The sequence below is a fragment of the Podarcis muralis genome, chromosome 6, assembly GCF_964188315.1.
Source record: "Podarcis muralis chromosome 6, rPodMur119.hap1.1, whole genome shotgun sequence".
Classification (NCBI taxonomy): domain Eukaryota; kingdom Metazoa; phylum Chordata; class Lepidosauria; order Squamata; family Lacertidae; genus Podarcis; species Podarcis muralis.
Genome location: NC_135660.1, coordinates 32455358 through 32475973, shown reverse-complemented (window position 1 = coordinate 32475973; position 20616 = coordinate 32455358). Strand labels below are relative to the sequence as shown.

The 20616-nt window shown below is 42.6% G+C and overlaps 1 protein-coding gene across 2 annotated transcripts in view; it reads right to left on the bottom strand.

Annotated features, from left to right (window-relative positions):
• The window catches only part of SPSB4 (splA/ryanodine receptor domain and SOCS box containing 4), a 190387-nt gene that overhangs the window by 57961 nt on the left and 111810 nt on the right, over positions 1-20616 (bottom strand). For both annotated transcript variants that reach the window (XM_077929942.1, XM_028731039.2), the window contains exon 2: positions 2815-3675. In XM_077929942.1, coding sequence (XP_077786068.1) covers positions 2815-3508 — 694 coding nt within the window. In that variant the 5' untranslated portion in view covers positions 3509-3675. The remainder of the gene's footprint in view (positions 1-2814; positions 3676-20616) is intronic.

The following is a 20616-nucleotide window of genomic DNA, read 5'->3' as shown; positions in this document are numbered from 1 at the left end:
TCTCTCCCAGCAGCTGCATGTAGATGTTGAAAAGCATGTGGTAGAGGACAGAACCCTGAGGCACCCCACAAGTGAGAGCCCAGGGGTCTGAACACTCATCCCCCCCCACCACTTTCTGAACACGGCCCAGGAGGAAGGAGCGGAACCACTGTATGACAGTGCCCCCAGCTCCCAGCCCCTCTAGACAGTCCAGAAGGATGTTATGGTCGATGGTGTCAAAGGCCGCTGAGAGATCCAGCAGAACTAGGAAACAGCTCTCACCCTTGTCCCTAGCCTGCCGAGATCGTCGACCAATGCAACCAGTTTCAGTCCCATGATAAGGCCTGAATCTCGACTGCAAGGGATCCAAAACAACAACAACAACTACTACTACTACAGTATCTGAAGGGGCACAGCGTTCCCATCCCTAGTCTAGATTTCGGCCAATGGTTTCATTCATATATATATATATATATATATATACACAGTGAATCAAGTTCAAAGTTTCTTAGTTAAGTAAATTATTACAGTGGTACCTCGGAACTCGAACGTAATCCATTCCGGAAGACCGTTCGACTTCCGAAATGTCCAAGTTCCAAGGCACGGCTTCCGATTGGCCATCAGCTTGGTTTTTGCACAGTGGAAGCCGCATTGGACATTCGTGTCTCGAGGAACATTCAAAAACTGGAGCACTGACTTCCAGGTTTTTGACGTTCGAGAATGGAGCTGTTTGAGTTACGAGGTAACACTGTATAGAGAACAAGACTACAATCATGCTGTTACATAATATACTCATGGAAGTTTCAGTAGATAAGCCCTTTGCAGGGAGAGGGGTAAAATCCTGTTTTGTCTGTGAAGTTGTTCCTATTTTTAGCTATCTGAACACAGCCTTGCTCAGGGCCATTTCTATTTGCTTACGGTTCGTTTTCTATTCAGCCAACTTCTGTCAACTTCCAAAAGAATTACAAAGCATTTTCTGTACAGATAATATTTCCCAGGTTAACCTCAATTGCTATAAAACTTTGAGGTCCTTTTATCTTCCTTTTAAGATGTTAGAAGTTTCATTGAAAATACAGCTACAGTGTCCTGGCAAGAGTTCAGTTGATAAAAACTCCTAATGGGAAGGGGCTATTTTAAAAATATAGTTATAAAGGTGAAAGTTAAAAGGTCCAAGCCTTTGTGATTTTTTTAAGAGCTAGCACACAAAAACAGAGAAAGTTCATAAGACATCCTTTTTGAGGCTAAAAGGAAAGAAAGTGGAGCTAAGAAAGATGCAGCCAACAGTATTTGTACCTTTTCAGACGATACTCCTTTTTGCTCACTGGTTTTATTTAGTGAGCCAGATCGCCCTATCTGCAATCTCATAGGATAAATTTAAAATGAACTTAAAAGCTTAGCCTTGCAAGGTGTTTTTGATTTTTTTAAAAGGTGTAGGTTTAGTCAACCTTCATGGTGTAGAACTTGAACCCTCTTTATATATAGAAATACACACACAGAAAAGGCCTCAACATACAACACTGGCAAAACTCCATGTGGCAATCCATTTTTGCAAGCCTCTGCCTGCTGATCCTTAGAGCAGGAGTTAGACCTCACTTTGACAGAACAGAATAAAGTTGAAGGCCATTGATGCTTCAAATCCAGACTGGGAAGCAGCAGATTGAGAAATCTAGATCAGCCTGAGTTCTCCTCCGCTATTTTGGCATCACAGTGATAGCTGCATCAGGCAAAAAAAGTTTTATTTGTTTCTATACCACCAAACATAAAAAAGTAAAAAAAACCTCAATGTGATCACCAACATAAAATCACCAAGGAAAAGAACAGTATAACTTGCAATTCAAATTAATCATGAACTTAAGCAGACCACCCCTCAGGGATAATTTGAGTGAACAAATGAGCATTAAGCAGGCTCTGAATCACCAGGACTGTAGATATTTATTGAGAGTGCATGCCAAGGTCTTGTTACACTAAAGGTGCTGTTTTTAGCAAATGTAAGATGAACCTTATGAGAATGCAGCAGTACTGAAATTGTCTCTCCCAACTGCAACTCCCATCATCCCCAATGGTCAGTGGTGGCCAGTGGACAGGGATGATAGGAGTTGTAGTGAAGCAGCATCTGGAGGGCACCACATTGGCCATCCCTGATTTAATGTATGAAGCACCAGCTGTAAGCGTAACACTGTACAAACTCAGCTGCAATCCTGTCCAAGAGGAAGGTCACAACCCATCTATCTTCAACTGTAATCTTCAACTGCTATAAATGTGGAATCTTTGCTCCTGCCTAGTGAATGGGAAAGCTGCTTCTATATAACACAAAGTGTTTTTACAGAGATCTCAAAAACTGGACAGATCAGAACCCAGTTTTCAAGCCTGACTTTGAAGAATATAGCTTTGCAAGGCATTCCATCATCAATAGAGTATTATGATACTCTATAATTAAAACTTCCACTACTAATCTACATTTTTGCATACTTCTAAAAAAGAAGCTTAAAACCACAAAAGCATAAAATAATACTCACACATTAATTCCACAGAGTTTCTAGCCTGAAAAAAAATGTTGGGGAGGGAGGACAGAACTGCGGCAACATGAGGTAGGTGCTACAGTCATTTTAGATGTTTGTGAGCCCAGCACACTCATCTTACTACAGCTGCAAATTACAGATATCAGTAGCACCATCACCCAGATGACCTTATTTCACCAGAAGGTTACAGGACAGGCAGGTGCAACTTCTCCCCGACTGCACATTTAGTATGGAAGAAAACTGTTAAGCTGGCAAAGCTAGAAACACGTTTAAGGTGTTTGGGGAAAAGAAATCAGAAGTGTGGTGGAACACTTACGATCAAGTCCGTTGATGTATCTCATTGTGATTTCACAGTGCCCCCATACCGCACTGACTATAGGGTAGAGTTTTTTCCCTTTTAGTCCCCTGAAGGCCACTCCGAGGTACTGTCCATCCACAATGAAGCTAAGCGTCCCTTCATCCATATCCAAAACCACCAGTAAGGAGTCTGGGAGTACAAAAGACTCGTCCGGTTCCAAAAATACGGGATATGTCACCCCAGGCTGATTTTTGCAGTTGTGATAAAGTTTGTTGCGCCCAAGGTCCCAGCCCCATGACTCATTATTGCTACCAACCAACGACGTATATCCTACAGAATGCAAAGGCGCTTCTGCCGTTGACACACCAACCACAGCGTGTGTTCCTCGCTGCCTGGCGGGCCAGTGGATCTGCCAAACATGTAGGCCCCTCGTATACCCAACTTTGCCTCGGATGCAGTCTGTGCTTTGGGCTACCGGATGTCTGTGAAACGTCAGTTTGTCATCTTCCTTCACAAATATATTTAAGGACCGGTCTTCATTGTTCCAAGCGTGCTTGTACTGGACCTCCAAATGGGCCGGGGGCATATCCAGCAACATATCCAATCTCGCAGGCTTGCAGAAATCTGGACCCCTCAGTTCTCTTTTGACAGGTCTGTAAGGGGGTTCCCGGACATCGACAGACTTTATGCTCCCTGAGATTTTTTGGCCCATTGCTTGGCTGCAGATTGCTTGGCTGCAGGGAACAAAGGGTGGATCTGGTCCCAGTGTTAACTCATGAAAACACTTTGAAGCCGAGCCAGTGGACTCTGTGCATGTAGACTGGATTTACTCTTGCCTTCTGGACCCGTCTAGAGCCAATGTTTTCTGAGAATACACTCCTAGGGGGGAGAAAAAGTAGAGTCTCTAGTTAAAAAGCAGTCAACTTATAACCCACATGTGTATTCTTAAAAATTTCTATGATTGGAGCCAAGTTATTTTAAAATGAAGAACTGACAATTCTCGGCTTCATGGGCTTTGTACAACAGCGGCCACTAGCCAGACTGTCAGCAGGATATATTGAGCCTGCAGTGTTCCAAATACAGACAGCAATTTCCGTCTTTTCATAATAGACACAGACATTCCACACCTTTTGCCCTTCCACCCATATAGTCTAGTCAGCGCTGTCACATTGTACAAGAGCTTTTCTCTTCATTATCAGGTATGCATGAGACCATCCATTTTCACTTGTGCTTCTTTATATTGCTTCAAAAAGAAATTCTTTCGGCAAGCTTTTTACCTCTAGCATTTCTCTTTTCTAAATCTGCCTTTCTAATCCGAATACCTTGTATTGGAACCCAGACTAGCATAGCTGGAAGGTATCCCTGGATGATAGCAAACAGCTGTGAAACTTGATACTTCACCTTTTAAAAAAAAGTCATGACCCTTAAATAAATATATACGGCAAAACTTGTTTTACGATTTGTGATGGGCTTCTGAAAAGGAAGCTGGAGAGATTTAACAAATGCTTATGGTTCTGAAACGTCTTTTGACCAGCCCATCCTGTGGATTGTTTGGTTTGAAAATACAAATGGAGGTGTTAAGTGGTGCTGCTACTATGTTGAAAAGCCTGAGCAGGATACTGCCTGCAAATGTATTTATTTAGGCTACATACCATGCCAAAAATCCACGGGTCTTTGACATGAGGTATTTCCCATCCAACATGCTTTTCGATGGTGCGTTACATTAACCATCTTGTTGAAAAAGAGACACTGAATATTCACTTGTATTTGTGCTAGAGAGCCACAATGAGCCACAAGTTGTGTGCTAAGACAGCTCTCTGTGTGTGTTTAAGGACACCCTCTCAAAAGGTTGCAACGTCCACACAGCTCAAAAGAAAGCTACATGTCTTAAGTTTCCAGACTTCAAGTGATGCATATTCACACAATTCTGAATGCCCACAGCACCACCTGAGTCCCCTGATATTGATGGTACATACCTCTAAAGTTAGAGAACTCTCAACTGCTCTTGTGTCTCTTTCTCCTATAAGCCACTATGTGTCTAAGAGTGACTGATCTTTTTTAAAGCAGTTCTTTCTTTCAAAGCTTTTCATGGTGGAGAAAAACATCTTTGGGCCACAGAAAGTGGCAGTGTTCTCAGCACGTTTCCTAACCTATTCTCTAGTGCTCACACTGCAAAAACAATCTGCTCCAGGACTCTAGACAATGAAAGTGAAGGTAAGGCTAGAAAATCCTCGCACCTAGAAATGCCTTCACACATGAACACACAAAGAGGTTAGTAGATACAGAATTCCTTGCAAATCATCATACCGCCTATAATCCCTGGAGGAGAACAACTGGCATAACATATTATAGCTTCTTAACAAGATTGCCAATATGCGATGCTGATGCAAGGATACAAACAGTTAACCCTGCCACACACACAAAGCCTTGCACATTTATGATTCTCCTCCTATTATGGGTGAGAGGCAAAGAGGCTATGTGATTCCTCCAAGTTCGTTTCAATGGCATGACCTCAAACCAATACAAATTCTTCCCAATAAACTGAAGCGGGAATGGAAGAGAGTATGCCCAGAAATCAATATTCAGTTTTCTTCCATTGTGGGATGCAATTCATAGTACCAAAGGTAAGCCAAAGGGCAAGCCTGCCTGACTAACAGCATTGTGATCAGCTCCCTTCCTGACCTTTTGCAATACAGAATGCAATTTTTTTTTCGATGTACACAGTAAGGAATATTTACACATGGTGCATGTTAAACAATCTCCTCCTGATTCACTTGCAAATTGCAAAAGCACACTTTAAAAGTTATCCTATATTACATGCCAAGTTCATGCCTTTACTGGTTGTTGTTTTTAAGCCATGGTAATTTGCTCAAGACACATCCAAATTCCCATTCCTCTGCCAAAACATTTTATGTTTCTGGTTAACTTTTGGCATTTACAGAAGCCATGTACTACTGGCCACCTCACATAAACTGAACACAGTGGCAAATGAACAGGGCACTAACACTCTGGTTAGCTCTGCTGAAAGAAACTGATTCATTGCAGAAGCCTGTGTGCATGTTTACTCAGAAGTCAGCCTCTCTGTGATCAACAAGATGAACTGCTGGGTATAGGACTGCAGCCTTACTCTTTTGAGAGAAAAAACCCATTAACTCGTGTAGGAGGCAGAAATATTTCTGTAATGGTTTCACAAGCATCCCCCACATAGCTGGGAAATGGTCAGATTAAAAGCACGGCATGCACCCAGCAGTGAGCAAGCCAAAGCCAAGCCGGAAAAAGAGTGTCAGTTTCACTTTCCAGCACTCTCAGTGGAGCTGCCAAGACATTAAAGAATGTTATTCTCAGCACTAACAGTTAAATTGAAATCTTACCCGAAAAATTAAAATGGGGAGATGCTATTTCACCGTTTAAAAAAATGCAGCCTGATACTGGGACAAGATAAGTATGTCAGACTTCCTGCAACACACAACGCTACTGAAAACATCCAGAAACACTTGCAGATCTAGTTATGATCATTTCTAAACACTGAATTAGATACACTCTTTGATTTGCAGCAAATAAAACCATACAGAGATATTGAATGGATAGCAGAATGATTCCATATAGAGATACCAGGGGTTTGGACGTGTTATGTTTTTCTTACTATTCTTACTTGCCCAGGCTTCTGGTTTTCCTTTTTCAATGAAACAAACAACACTCTCCCTGTTTACACACATGAATCCCTCACTACTACAGTGTTGTCAATAACTGTTTTAGAGAAGAGCTGATGTTTACACCCACTTGCCCAATATGCCCACAACTCTTACCCAGCCTGGTCCCACCAGTGCTCTCCAGATGTTTTGGAGTATAATCCCACCACCACAACCAGAGCACCTAACGGTCACAAACGATGGGAGCTGTAAGTTCAAAACTTCTGGAGGACTCCTTGCATAAAAGCCTCTCTACGAAAAGAGACCCTCACAGTGGAATCTCATGCTCAGGGTGGACCTAAGTATACAAGAATCACAGAACTGTAGGAGTTGGAAGGGACCACGAGGGCCATCAAGTTCAACCCCCTGCAATGCAGGAACCTTTTGCCCAAAGTGGCAGGTAAAGGACCCATGGACAGTTAAGTCCTGTCAAAGGCGACTATGGCGTTGCAATGCTCAGCTCGCTTTCAGGCCAAGGGAGCTGGCATTTGTCTACAGACAGCTTTATGAGTCATGTGGCCACCATGACTAAATAGCTTCTGGCACAACGGGACACCATGACAGAAACCAGAGCGCATGGAAACGCTGTTTACCTTCCCACCCCAGAGGTACCTATTTATCTACTTGCACTGGCGTACTTTTGAACTGCTAGGTTGGCAGGAGCTGGGACAGAGCAACAGGAGCTCACCCTGTTGCGGGGATTCAAACTGCCAACCTTCTGATTGGCAAGCCTAAGAGGCTCAGTGGTTTAGACCACAGCGCCACCCGTGTCCTTTTTGCCCAACGGGGCACTCAGAGCCATGACCCTGAGATTAAAGAGTCTTATGCTCTACTAACTGAGCTATCCCACCTATCTAACATGGAAAAGGGAAACTCTTCCAAGAAAGAACCCTTTTATCATTCCTTACTCAACCCTGCATCCTCTGACCACCACCCCTCCCAAAGCCTATCAACTTGATACTTCTGTAGAAAAGTCCGCCCCTGCCCCCCGGCACACCTTCTGTAGGCTACATACATATGCCAGTTCAGGGGCAGCTCTCATTGTTCATACAAGTGACATTCATACATTATTTGTGCAAACCAATTTTCACACCATTTTTATCTTTCAGGTCTTCTTAAAAGCAGTAGTGGGCATGGTATCCTTCACATTCTACACATTCAGATAGAGAAGAAGAGAGGCGGTGAATTAAAGGCAGTCAAAAGGGTGGGAGGCGGGGAAGAGTTCAAACAAGAATGGATGCGCCATGCAGAGAATTCAGCAGGGAGGTACTACCGAAGCCACCAGAGCACAATTCATCTCTGCCAACACACTTTATTCCTCTCCGACACAGAACTGTCACGTTGCAGGACTGTGGCTGCTTTTAGAAGCGATGGCTTTTAGTCTGGGATGAGTCACTTCTGAATGTTAAGAGTGAAAATGCAAGGGGCCCTTCTCTTTAAAGAAAATAACGAACCTTCGGTCTGGTCAAACTGCACCAGCGACAGCCTCTGATGATGACTTTAAAGCAGCAACAGGCTGGTATGAGGGAGGAATTTCTTCAGGTATGCTTCTGGGAAGCCATGCCTCTTTCAAATGCCTCTGGGAAGTCACAAGGAGAACATGAGGACCACAGTTCTCTCTTGTTGTTGCTTCCCCAATGACCGACATTCAAAGGCAATTAGTAGCCACTGATAGCTTTACCTTCCATAAATTTGTCTAAAGCTCTCTTTCAAACCATCCAAGATGATGATCATCGCTTGTGCCAGCAAATTCCATAAGTTAACTATGTGCTGTATGAAGAACTGCTTCCTTTTGTTTGTCCTGAATCGCTGCCAGTCAGCTTCATGCGGATGACCTTGAGTCCAAGTGTTATAAGGGTGTGTGTGTGAAACCTTTCTCGTCACTATCTCCTCATAAGCAGATACCCCCACCAACCCCCAAAACAGAACTAATACTATTGCACCTTATACCATTTCGAAATTATGTGCAATGCTAAAGCGAAACAAAAAATCTGTACAACTCAAAATAGTGGGGAAAGGAACCACAAAGGGCTGGGGGATACACAAGACACAGCACACCAGTAATATAAACTACCAGAAATATTTCAGGAACTGACATTATTACTGAGACATCTGGAATGTTAATTTAAGTCAGGTGTAACTAATCTGCTCCGAGAACAGGCCCAGAAAAAAGGTCACAACCTTGCCTTGTAAAGACAAATAAGTTTTTTCTTAGAAAGCAAATGCCGTAGCATCCAAACACTCGATTGAACCGTCAGACATATGGAGATGGCCTGAAGGGATCGTATGTATAAATATGGAATAATGATACATGAAAAGTATAATTATGAGCATTGCAAAATTATCACCTCAACCGTATGACCTCTCAACAAACTAATGATTCCTCAATGCTCCATATCCACATTTGGCAGCAGACTAGGGACCCGTTTGGCAACAGGTTAGGATGCAGAAGAAGCCCGTTTAATTGTATAATCATGGTGCAACTAGCCCCTATCTCCTGAAAAGGAAAGCTAAAAGTCTGACTCAGTTATCCTCAATAATATTTTGCCATGTACAGTGGCAGAGGATACAGTTATGGGTTTGTTGTGGTTTTTTTTAATTACTATTATGTCTTTGGATTTTTAAAACACTTTTGCACCTCAACTTCCAAGTCTCACACACTAGGGCATGCAGATTCTGGTAGCTTTTACCCTTTAGTAAAGGCAATACCCTCAGCAAAAATGGAAAGCAGAAACTGGTGAATAATATGCTTTCATTAAAGAGTGATACTCTTAACATTGAAGAGAGCTGCCAATTGTATGAGAGAGATTAAGGGATTGCACATTGTTCCCTGAGGAAGAGGTTTGCTAGTATAATTTGGAGGAAGTATTATAATTCAGCCAAGCACTCAAAATGAGGTTGATTAGTTTGCCAATGACAAAAGGCAAGAATACACCCCACTGAGACCTGGCATTCTTAACTTTCCAAGTTCTACCATCATCTGTTGATTATGTGACAATAGCTTTCAGCACCACAATGGCTAAAAAAGACTTTGGTGGTAAAGGGGGCTGGGGGAGTAGAGATCTCTTTATGCTATGGGGCAACACTCTTAAGAGAATTTCAATTATAAGAACGTGAATGGAGTCTGAATGGATTCTACACATTAGTTGCTGCTGAGGATTTACAGCTTAGTATCATGTTTCTCTGAAGATTCGTGCTCTTGATTTGTTTCTACTGCAGTCCTGCAAAAAGACTCAAAAACCACAAACACTAAAGAGCACAACTAAAAGCCACAGTAGCGCCTTAACACAATCTAACAGAATTTTCTTTGGCAGACTATTTTTTCAGAAGAACAAACTGTACCACTGAAGGCAAATTAAGGCTTCTGAAGGTCACAAGATAAGGCATTATCTATCTATCATCTATCTATCCATCCATCTACCTATCATCTCCCACCTGGCCTCTCACTAAACTGAAGGGTGAGTCAAAATCATTTACGACCACAATAATCCCACAGTATAGAGTTATCTGCAATGAATTCAGTGGGACTTACTTCTGAGTAGCCAAGCATAAGAGCAGACGTCAAATATTTGGATTTGACTACAAATTTATATGAGTAAATTAATATGAACCCTTGAAAGTTGTTAACAATTTATTCAGCAGCTGCCTATTTAGGAAGGCCCCTAGGAGACCGGTAACAGGGTGGTTAGTCCTTAAAGAAAAAGGTACCCCCCCCCCTGACCGTTAGGTCCAGTCACAGACGACTCTGCGGTTGCAGCACTCATCTCGCTTTACTGGCTGAGGGAGCTGGCGTTTGTCCGCAGACAGTTTTTCCAGGTCATGTGGCCAGCATGATTAAGCCGCTTCTGCCGGAAATACCATTTACCTTCCCACTGGAGCAGTACCTATTTATCTACTTGCACTTTGACATGCTTTCGAACTGCTAGGTGGGCAGGAGCAGGGACTGAGCAATGGGAGCTCACCCCATCATGGGGATTCAAACCGCCGACCTCCTGATCGACAAGCCCTAGGCTCTGTGGTTTAGACCACAGCACCATTTGCATCCTTAGGCTGGTTCAAATGCAGTGCTAATAATACCACCAAGTTGATCCAAATATATACTGGCCTATTTCTACCTCTCTCTTTTTTTAATGGTGACCCAGGCCATTCGTTGTGTGAGAATGTTCCTCACAACTGTGAGTGGAGTGGATAGAATTCCACAGGATATGTGTGAAACAGTCAAGATCCAGTGATTCACAGGCATGCACCTCCAGATGATGGATATGTGAGGCACCATTTAGGTCCCCAGGCATCTTCACTTGGTTGCACTTGGCCAATAGCCTGGTGTAAAATGTGCCTGGCACCTGGGTAATTTTGAACACTGGTTATGGAACAACTTGCCCCATGAAGTATGATTGGACCATTCCACCATTTCAGTCTGTTATTAAAGACCGTTTGAAAGGTTACTGTGAAGAGGAAGGCAGAGACCAGACAATATGCCTTGCATTATTTGGGGAAAGCATGCAATACAAATATTAAGATTCTATTTATCTGCAAAAGTTCATACGCAATTTATGTGGCCAAAATTTTACTTGCTCCTATAGAACTCCTACAAAGTTCCTAGACAAGGTTTGATAGATAACAGAGTACACTAATAATACATTGAATAAGACATGAACATTTTTAAATAGCTGCTGGAGAAGCCAAGCGTGTCTTGTAATATGAAGTGCCACCACATATTTAAAGCTCTGTAATTTAAAACAGAACATTTGGAAGTGATGCACATAAAACTTTCTATTTCATACAGAGCAGCTTTATTTCATTAAAAAGGTGCAAGTGTCTGTGTGGAAATGTGGAAAGTTTAAGCACAGGGGATATCTATTAGCATTAGAAAGTTAATTGATTTAGCCACAGGCCACAACAAAATATTTAAGCAAACAGAAAGCACAACAAATTAAACAGATGTAAGTTGTTCAATTTATCAGCAAATAAACCATGCCCATATTTACAAACTCCGCTCTTACTAGAACTTCCAGGGGGGGGGGTGTCATTGTGATAAAGCACTTAGCCCTTCTATCATAATCAAGAGTATTTTGTCTCTAGTTATGTTATGTTTTTTGGAAAGAACAGTACAACTGGAGGACATCTGAGTACATGGAACACTATAGGAGGACATGAGATTTTCCTGAAGCCTACACAAAATGAGATTTTTGGTACACCAGAAGGGACCTGGAACATCCACAACTGTTTGGTGATAGGTCACTGCAGCTATCACATTTTACTTCTCTGATAGGACTTCCTCCTTCACCGCTTTTGCTAGGAGAAGAAGGATTTTGACCGTCAAGGCCTTTCCCATTATGTTGGACCTAGAGTGCAAAATTCAGGCATATTATGAGAACTCTGAAGGGCATATACAACTGCCTAAGTTTTCAAAATACATGTCAGTGAAGCAGGACTGGACTTGTATTTGCATATAGTTTACTGAGTAGACACTACAGTGGTACCTCGCAAGACGAATGCCTCGCAAGACAAAAAAACTCGCTAGACGAAAGGGTTTTTTGTTTTTTGAGCTGCTTCGCAAGACGATTTTCCCTATGGGCTTGCTTCGCAAGATGGAAACGTCTTGCAAGTTTGTTTCCTTTTTCTTAACACCGTTAATACAGTTGCTACTTGACTTCGAGGAGCAACTCATAGAACGCGGTGTGGTAGCCTTTTTTGAGGTTTTTAAAGACTTGGGTGATTTGTGAAGCTTTTCCAAAACTTTCCCGACACCGTGCTTCGCAAGACGAAAAAAATCGCAAGACGACAAAACTCGCGGAACGAATTAATTTCGTCTTGCGAGGCACCACTGTATAGTAAATTTAATACCCACAATAATTATGTATTGACAAATACTTGGAAAGCACTAGTAAATGTAGACAGGGCCCAAATTTTGACAGCCTTAGCAGCTATCTATAATTTGTGGTCACCCAAATTTCACACACACATGCAAATTTATCCCAGGCTCCTGGTACACTGAAAAGAGATGGGGAGTCTGTGTCTCTTCCGATGTCACTGGACATCATCCCCAGCAAATGTTCAGTGATAATGGGAGTTTCAGTCCAGCAACATCTGGAAGGCCACAAATCCTGCATCCCTGATGGAGGATGCTGTGGGAGTTTTGAGTTGGTCTTTCACTTCATGTTAGGCTTTGAAAAAACCCAGAAGTAGTGAAGTTAGTTGCTATTCCTTCTAATGGTCTAAAGTCCAATGATGTGAGAAAGTGACTGTGTCTCACAAGTTCTCTATGGATTCCAGAAAAGCTAAGAGAGAGACAAAGTCAGTCTCTCTTGTTGGGCATGAAAGACCCAGTCCCTCCAACTCCTCTAACTGCAGGGGAAAGGTCCTTCACTTTGTACTAGCATCCAGGGCAGGTAACTGCTGAAAAGTTTTGTTGCAAAATTTCTACCACAATGTTTCTTTATAAATTCAAAGCAACTTGAGAAAATGACCAACACAACAATCAGCATAATAATAATATACCAATACTAAACTACACTAGAATGTTGGTGAAAAGCCTAAAAGCACACACATGAAGCTTAAAAGAGAGGGAACCAACCACAACTTTCTAGGGAGAGAGTAAAAGACATGTAAAAGACATTGTTGGTCCCCAGAATCTAGCTCAGTGAACAGATGTGGGGAGAATGGTATCACATTTTGCCTAAGGAATCTCACTGCAGGGTTAGTTCCCTGGAAAGACTCGTTGGTGATCTTCTTGTGGTGAACTAAATTGAGACATGCATAGGATTGAGTGTACAAGACTACAATCTTAGGCTGAAATCCTACACACACTTACCTGAAAGTAAATCCCATTAAACTCAATAGGACTTACACCTGAGTAGACACACACAGAATTGCACTGATGGTGGCAGAAACTACAGGCACAAATACAGACTTCTGTGAAGGTGTTTTCAGCCAAAGGCTCTTAAGGCCAATTTAAAACATAATTCAGCCCTGATGCAGACTACTAAAAGGGGAGGAAAATGTTTCCACAGAGCAGCAATCTGTGCAAAAGGAGTAACATTTATAATGAGCTTATCATATAAACCAGACCAACAATAGGGAGTCTATCTCACAGACACACCACCTGGCAGGACCTGGTATGCATTCATATTCCATATGATTCAGATAGATGATCCAATAAACCTAATTACAATCATTATCTCCAGTCACCCCCTACATAAGCTTCCAACACATCAGCTCTGAGATAACGGCAGCCTTGTGGGAGTACCCTCTGAACTGGTCCTAGTCTGGAAGTTCCAAGTCAGCAGCCTGAGTACAACTTTGAAGTGGATTGTAAAGAGATCTAGCCAGCAGCCCTCTCCTACGATTGGCTTAAGATGAGCACCACAATGCTCCAGAGTCTCTGAACCATCATTTTCCACTGGTACTGGACTTGGTTCAGTGTGTTTTCCAATCCTCTCTGTGCTTCCCATTTGTATTCTCATCCCTTGTGTTTTGAGAACTTTATTCCATGCTTTGACAAAGGAGAGATGTGTACACTCAGGGTCATGATAGTCTGTTTGTTGGAGTTTTTTAAGAGGAGGAGGGTATTCCCGAAAAAGAGTGAAAGAGACAAAGAGAATGTATCTATTGTGTGGATGTGGTTTCAGTTAAAAATCATGGTTTTGCAGTGCACTCTTTTGCACAGGCATAGGCAAACTCAGCCCTCCAGATGTTTTGACACTACAATTCCCATCATCCCTGAGCACTGGTCCCATTAGCTAGGAATAATGGGAGTTGTAGTCCCAAAACATCTAGAGGGCCGAGTTTGCCTATGCCTGCTTTTGCAGATGGAGTTGCAATGCTGGCTTTGTGCATACTGTGCTGGTCAGCACTGTCCTTTCTACTTCTCCATTCACAGAGCTAGGGATCTTACCAATCTTTTGCACATTCAGGTAGGTAGCTGTGTTGGTCTACCTATCCGAAGAAGTGTGCATGAACACGAAAGCTTATACCTAGAACAAACCTAGTTGGTCTCTAAGGTGCTACTGGACAATTTTTTAATTTATTTCAGTCTTTTGCACAATTCAGCTGCATCAACCAAATACCTTGCAGTGGCATAAAACACTGTCACCTTACACCCAAGACACTCGGCTGCTATCCTAGGCAGGTTAGCCACTCCCTGACAGTGGATATTGCCAGGTTTTTAGTGATAAATAATGCTTTGAATGAATTCACAACAGCAGCAAATTGAAAACTAAATAACTCTCGGTGTCCCGTCTAAGCATACTGCAATTTAAACTTTGTAAAAATCCACAACATAGAGATTGCTGTCAGACTGAACTGCAAAGTTGAAGGCTATATTATGCCTCTCATCTACTAAGAGATGCCTTTTCAACTGTGATAGGGATGGAATGGGAAAATACAGTAAAGAAAGAGCCAAGAGTTCTGTATTCCGAATTGAAATCGTAGTAAGTGTGTGACCTGCCACACACTAAATTGCCCTTGCCTCCTGATTGCCCGATGTACCCAGAATTCAATCCAGTGCCTCATTCTGAATGAAGCCCCTATTTGAACTGGTTATAAAAGAGGATTGCTGTAAATGCAGTGTCATTCTTTGGTCTCCTGCCAAGCAGTGTTCCAGAGTCTGTTCAGCTGGCAGACAATCCTCTTTGCACAATGTGTCATCTGAAGTCAGCTTTTACAATACTGGGGAAAACAACATTCATATTGCTCTCCACTCTTATTGCTCCACTTTAAAAAAAAGGAATTATGTGTTGTATATCATTCTGCTATCTATTTAAGATAAGCAAAGGAAAACTCTGCCTGGCAGGCTTCACTACTATCAGCAACCCAGTACCTAAGTCAGGAACCTGTTTCTCTGCAGTTGCTAAAATAATGTTGGCACAAAACACTGATAACAAACAAACAAACAAACAAACAAAAAACACAAACCCCTTTGGGTAAAAGTCTCTATCCCACTCTGCTCTTTCCCAGAGGAGGCTGTCTCCCCAATCTCCAGAAATGAGAACTGCTTATACAGTGTGTCTCTGTCTTATCAGGATTAAGTCATAGTTTACAGACCCTCATCTAGCCTGTCAACAACCCCAGGCTAGATCCAGCACATCTACAGATTCTCCTGAGTCAAAAGGAATGGCTAGCTAAGTATCATTGGCTTTCACACTTCAAATCCTCATAAATGGAATCCTATGGGACCCTCAGCACAAAAGCTATGGGGAGAGTCCTTCAATGCTACTCTCTGCTAGGAATTCTCTATGTTGAAGCACCATAACACTGTGCCACCAATCCTTCGAATTACTTCAGGAGGATATCATGCCCCATGGTATCAAAAGCTGCCAAGAGGTCAAGGAGAATCAAAGGGCTAGTATTTTTTCTGTCTGATAAAGGTCATCAGAGAGGGCAACCAAAGCTGAAACTGGGCCAGAGGTCAGATTGAAATGGCTCAAGGTAATTCACTTTATCCAGATGTGCCTGCAGTTACCTGGCCACCACACTCTGGATTACTTTGTCCAGAAAAATAATCTACAAGGTGGAGGCTGTCCAATATCTCAAGGTCCATGGAGGGCCTCTTCAGAAGGGGTCATGGCATCGCCTCTTTCAAAGCCTTTGACACAATCTTCTCCCACAAGGCATTAACAATTCCTTGGGCCCAGCCAGATAATTCTTGGCTAGCTTGTACCCACCATGAGATATTGTCCTAAACTTTTAACTTACACTTACATTCTTGAAAAAACATCAAATGTCTTTATGGTAAACTACCCTTCTAGTAACTGAAGGTGACCTTTCAGACCATCTTCCCTACCATCAACAGCCCACCAACAAACATTTTAAACAAGTATTAGTACAATGCCTTTCTTCAAGCAAACAGGCACCATGTCTCAGGAGGAAAGGACAGTGTGATCCTACTCAGTGTAATCTTATGCATGTCTACTCAGAAGTAAATCCCACTGCCTTCAGTTAGAATTTCTCCCAGGTAATGCAGAAAAAGGGGAAACTTCTTTAAAAGGTAACCTAGCACGGCATGGTGCTAAGAACAATAAAACATAGAAGATCAGAGGGCAAGGGGCAGAATATATTGAATGTAAATTCAATGAAGGGGGGGAAAGGTGAATGAGAACACTAAAATGGGAGCAAAAACAAGTGGAACATGCTGAACTCTAAACTCTGCCCCCGCTCTACACTAATAGTATAGCAAAAGCTGAAAATGCACAGTTGTTGCATCAAAGAGGAAAATGAAACACAGAAGTTAGGACACACATCAAGATTTGAGGAAAATAGAGACTCATGAAAGGACAAGCAGATGGTGATTGACTTCTGCAGGCACATAAGAGTAATTGAAAATGCAAGTCATAGACACAAAGAGGGTGGCAGACAACAAGCAAAGTATTGGCCACACATCCTTGGAGCAGATGGTTTGTGCTGGAATAATCCCATGCCAGCAAACAATGAGAAAAGCATGTGTGCCCAAGAAACAAGAGATGACAAGCAGTTGTCTGGACTGGTTAAGCCAGGACTGCAGGGCAGAGGGAGCAGTGGGCGAGAGACCTAGCTGGCAAATCCTGCTGCCAAGATGTATCCAAGAGGGCACCTTTAAAGTTAAATTCACAGGAGCCAAAGCTGGCATGAAGAATGTGCAAACTCAACATCTCAGCTGCTTTAAATGCCAATAAGCCATGTCATCTTCAACTTCCAAACTGGAGTCCTCTGGGTGTTTTTGACAACAACACCCATCAACCCCAGCTAGCATCTGCAGAGTACCAGGTTGGGGAAGGCTGATTCAGATAATCTAATTGCTTGCTGTATACTGACATCCTTCATTTTTGCAGCCCTCGTATTAAATACATTGCGGCCTTGTTCCTGTCCAATAATCATAATGAAATAAGGTTTGCTCCTTGATTACAAAATGAGGCCATAGATCCCCGTGGAGCGGCAGCCACTGTTAATTCTATGCTCTGCTGGCCTAAGGCCTGGATTTGCAAGTTCCACAGTATCAGAGAATTCCAACTTAAGCCGATGCAACACCAGCTATACTCCCTCCTCACTTTAAACACATGAAAAGCATTTTATCCTCAGAAGTTGAATGGAAGCTGGGGGATCTTACCATCATCATTCATAATGAATGTACAGTACAGCTTAGGAGTTGTGCTAAAGTGATGTGTCTGTCATGGACAAAGATTGCAAATAAGGAATGCCAGAAGAACAGCAAAATTAGCTGGTGGCAACTCTGTGGTGTTCACATGTTGACACTGAGCCCAGGTACATGTTGTCTCTAAACACAAGCGTTTGTGTGAACAATATAGGTACACAGACTATACATTCATTGAATATTACATGTGAATATGTACATGTAATATACATTCAGTTCAACTATCTGTGTAAACAGGTACACAGGCTATACACTTGTTGAATGTAACATGCAAGCACGCCTACTTTTTCAAAGCCAAAGTAATAGGTACCAACTGCAAACAGCTTATTAGGCAAGCTCAACAGTTTGCAAGTTTTAAGGTTTGTTTACGAAAGACAAGTAAAATAAAGTTGCTAAATTAGATCACTCTTTAGGGCAGGCATGGCCAAACTCGGTCCTCCAGCTGTTTTGGGACTACAGTTCCCATCATCGCTGACCACTGGTCCTGTTAGCTAGGGACGATGGGAGTTGTAGTCCCAAAACAGCTGGAGGGCCAAGTTTGGCCATGCCTGCTTTAGGGCATAGCCCCTCCAGATGTTGCTGGACTACAACTCCCAACATTCCTGAGCATTAGCCCTCCTAGCTAGGGATGATGGGAGTTGAAGTACAACAACATCTAGGGTCATAGATTCCTCTCCCCCAACCTCTATGATATCAGAAAATTTTCCAGTGCAATCTGAAAGATTCCCAGCACAAATGATCCTAATGTGCATGGGAACATTTTCCAAACATTCCTGTTGGCAAAGAATCCCAAGTTTCTGGAAAACCTACATCACTGCCCATGAACATCAAAGATAAATCACAGATCAGCTTAGACAGGTGGTGAACCTATTGTGGCTGTCAATTGCAACCCTACAGGTCAGTGATGTAAGTGGGGTAAAAGTGCTTTAATATGGAGACAGGCCATGAACAGGAGAATTAACTCTTGCTCCTCCAAAGAATGACAAATCCAGCAGATGGAACACCAGCAAAAACAGGACACAAAGACGTTTCCTTTCAAAGGGAGTTAGACACTGACCTACACAAAGTGGGACAAAACAGTATCTAGGGAAGAAAAGGAGACAGAAATAGTCGCCTGCTCTTGGAACATGGAAAATCCATTACACCAAGCTCATACTGCCCCTGTGCCACAAGAAGTCTGCAGAGTTAATAAGGAATGCCACGGACGAGCAGGATACAGTTTTCACTCAGCAAGCATTATGCTACAAGATGATACATACTTCTTTTAAGGTAAACCAAAACCTCCATTTTAACGCTTTCCTCTGAAGTCTAAACTACTCACCTCCTCATCCACCCAAATAGCCATTATCTACACTGCAATTATCCAGAACCTGTGCCCTTTTGCATGTAATTTGGTATCCATTTACTTGTAAGATATTAAGGCTGCTGCTTATCTGGAAATTATGCATGCGCCCCAAGCAACGGACATCTTCTGTAATTATCTTCAACTTTACATTGCTATGCAAACAATCTCACCAGGATTCGTGTAGGAGACCTATTATTATCCCAAGTAGCAAGAAACTATTAAATAATGAGATTCATTGGGAGCAATTGTCCAGGGAGAGCACAGGCAACCACTCCCGAGTCCATTGTTTCCCATAAACAGTTAATGCAGGGCTGTGGTTTTTCGTTTCACAGCTCCTAGTCCAGCCACTGGGCTCCCTCCTCAGCAGTGTCTGAGAAAGTCAGAGTGCCTCACATGCATTAATAAATTAAGCCTCAGTGCTCTTGCGAGAGGAGGGGTGGAGTATTATTTTTCCCCTAAGTGCAAGTGGTGAAACTGAGCAAAGAGAGGTTGCCCTAGGTCAAACAACGAGACACTGGCAGGCACAAATGGAAGAATGGCTTCCATTCTTGCATTTTAAACCCCACAAGCCTATTTCTCATGGAAGCCATGACAATTACGTTGACCAGCAGCAATCTTCTCCCCCTCAGTGTATACTCACACAACTTCCTGCTGCCATTAGCAAAAAGTAAATAAACGAAATTGCATCACAAGCTACAGGCTGTCTGAGCTGCGAAGATCTATTACCCCTCCACACACATACACACACAAAGATGAAAACAGTTGCAAGGCTGAAAAATAGTCCTTTGGGAGCAGCCAGTCTCTTCTCTCCGGATAAGTCATTTCACAATGCAGTGTTATCTCGTTATGAATGGATTCTGTCACCGAGGGCAGGCAAGCACTGTTTAAAGGGAGGGAGGAGGGAGCCTAGGCTGATTGGCGCTAAGGACTGCAGCTTGTAATCAAATGGGAGATTAAAACAGTTGCTCATCTGTGGACAAAGAACTTTTCAGGTGGGATATTTCTCTCTCACACACACAGCCCCCCACAAAAAAATTATTTGCTATCCTAAAGGTACAGGTACTAAAATCAGAATATTGTTCTGTTTCCCCACCACCACCACCCGCTTCCTTTTCCTAGAATGAATGAGATTTGGTGTCTGAGAAATTCAATAGGGGTCTTATGTGAAACCCCACACAATATAGCATGAGATGTGGGGCGTTCTGAATGGAATTTCAGCAATTCTGCAGAACATCTCTGGGAAAGGCATGAGCAGAACTGATGCCTTTCAGAACCCTCCAGTTCCTACAAATCTAAAAAGTCACCCTTCCTCTCCCCTCCCCACCCCGCTCCCGCCAGAAAAAAAGAGCAAGCTTAGCTTTGATTCGTTAGAGAAAAACTCCTGCCTCACTTTTGCTAAGGACAACTGCACAAATCTCGCTCAGGACTCTTTCACAATCGCTCGTTTGAGAAGTTGTTAACAAAACCTTCAGCGACTGCCTGTCACAAACCACTTGGCCAGGGACAATAAGGCGCTTATTTATCCGAAAAACCGTTTGCTTAGCTCGCTGCTACAAGACTGGACAGACCAAAAAAAAAAAATTTAATGGGAAAAAAAAGCCTACGCTAGTCATTCGCAAAGCAGACCCACTGAAATCAATGGGCACATTTAAATCCAT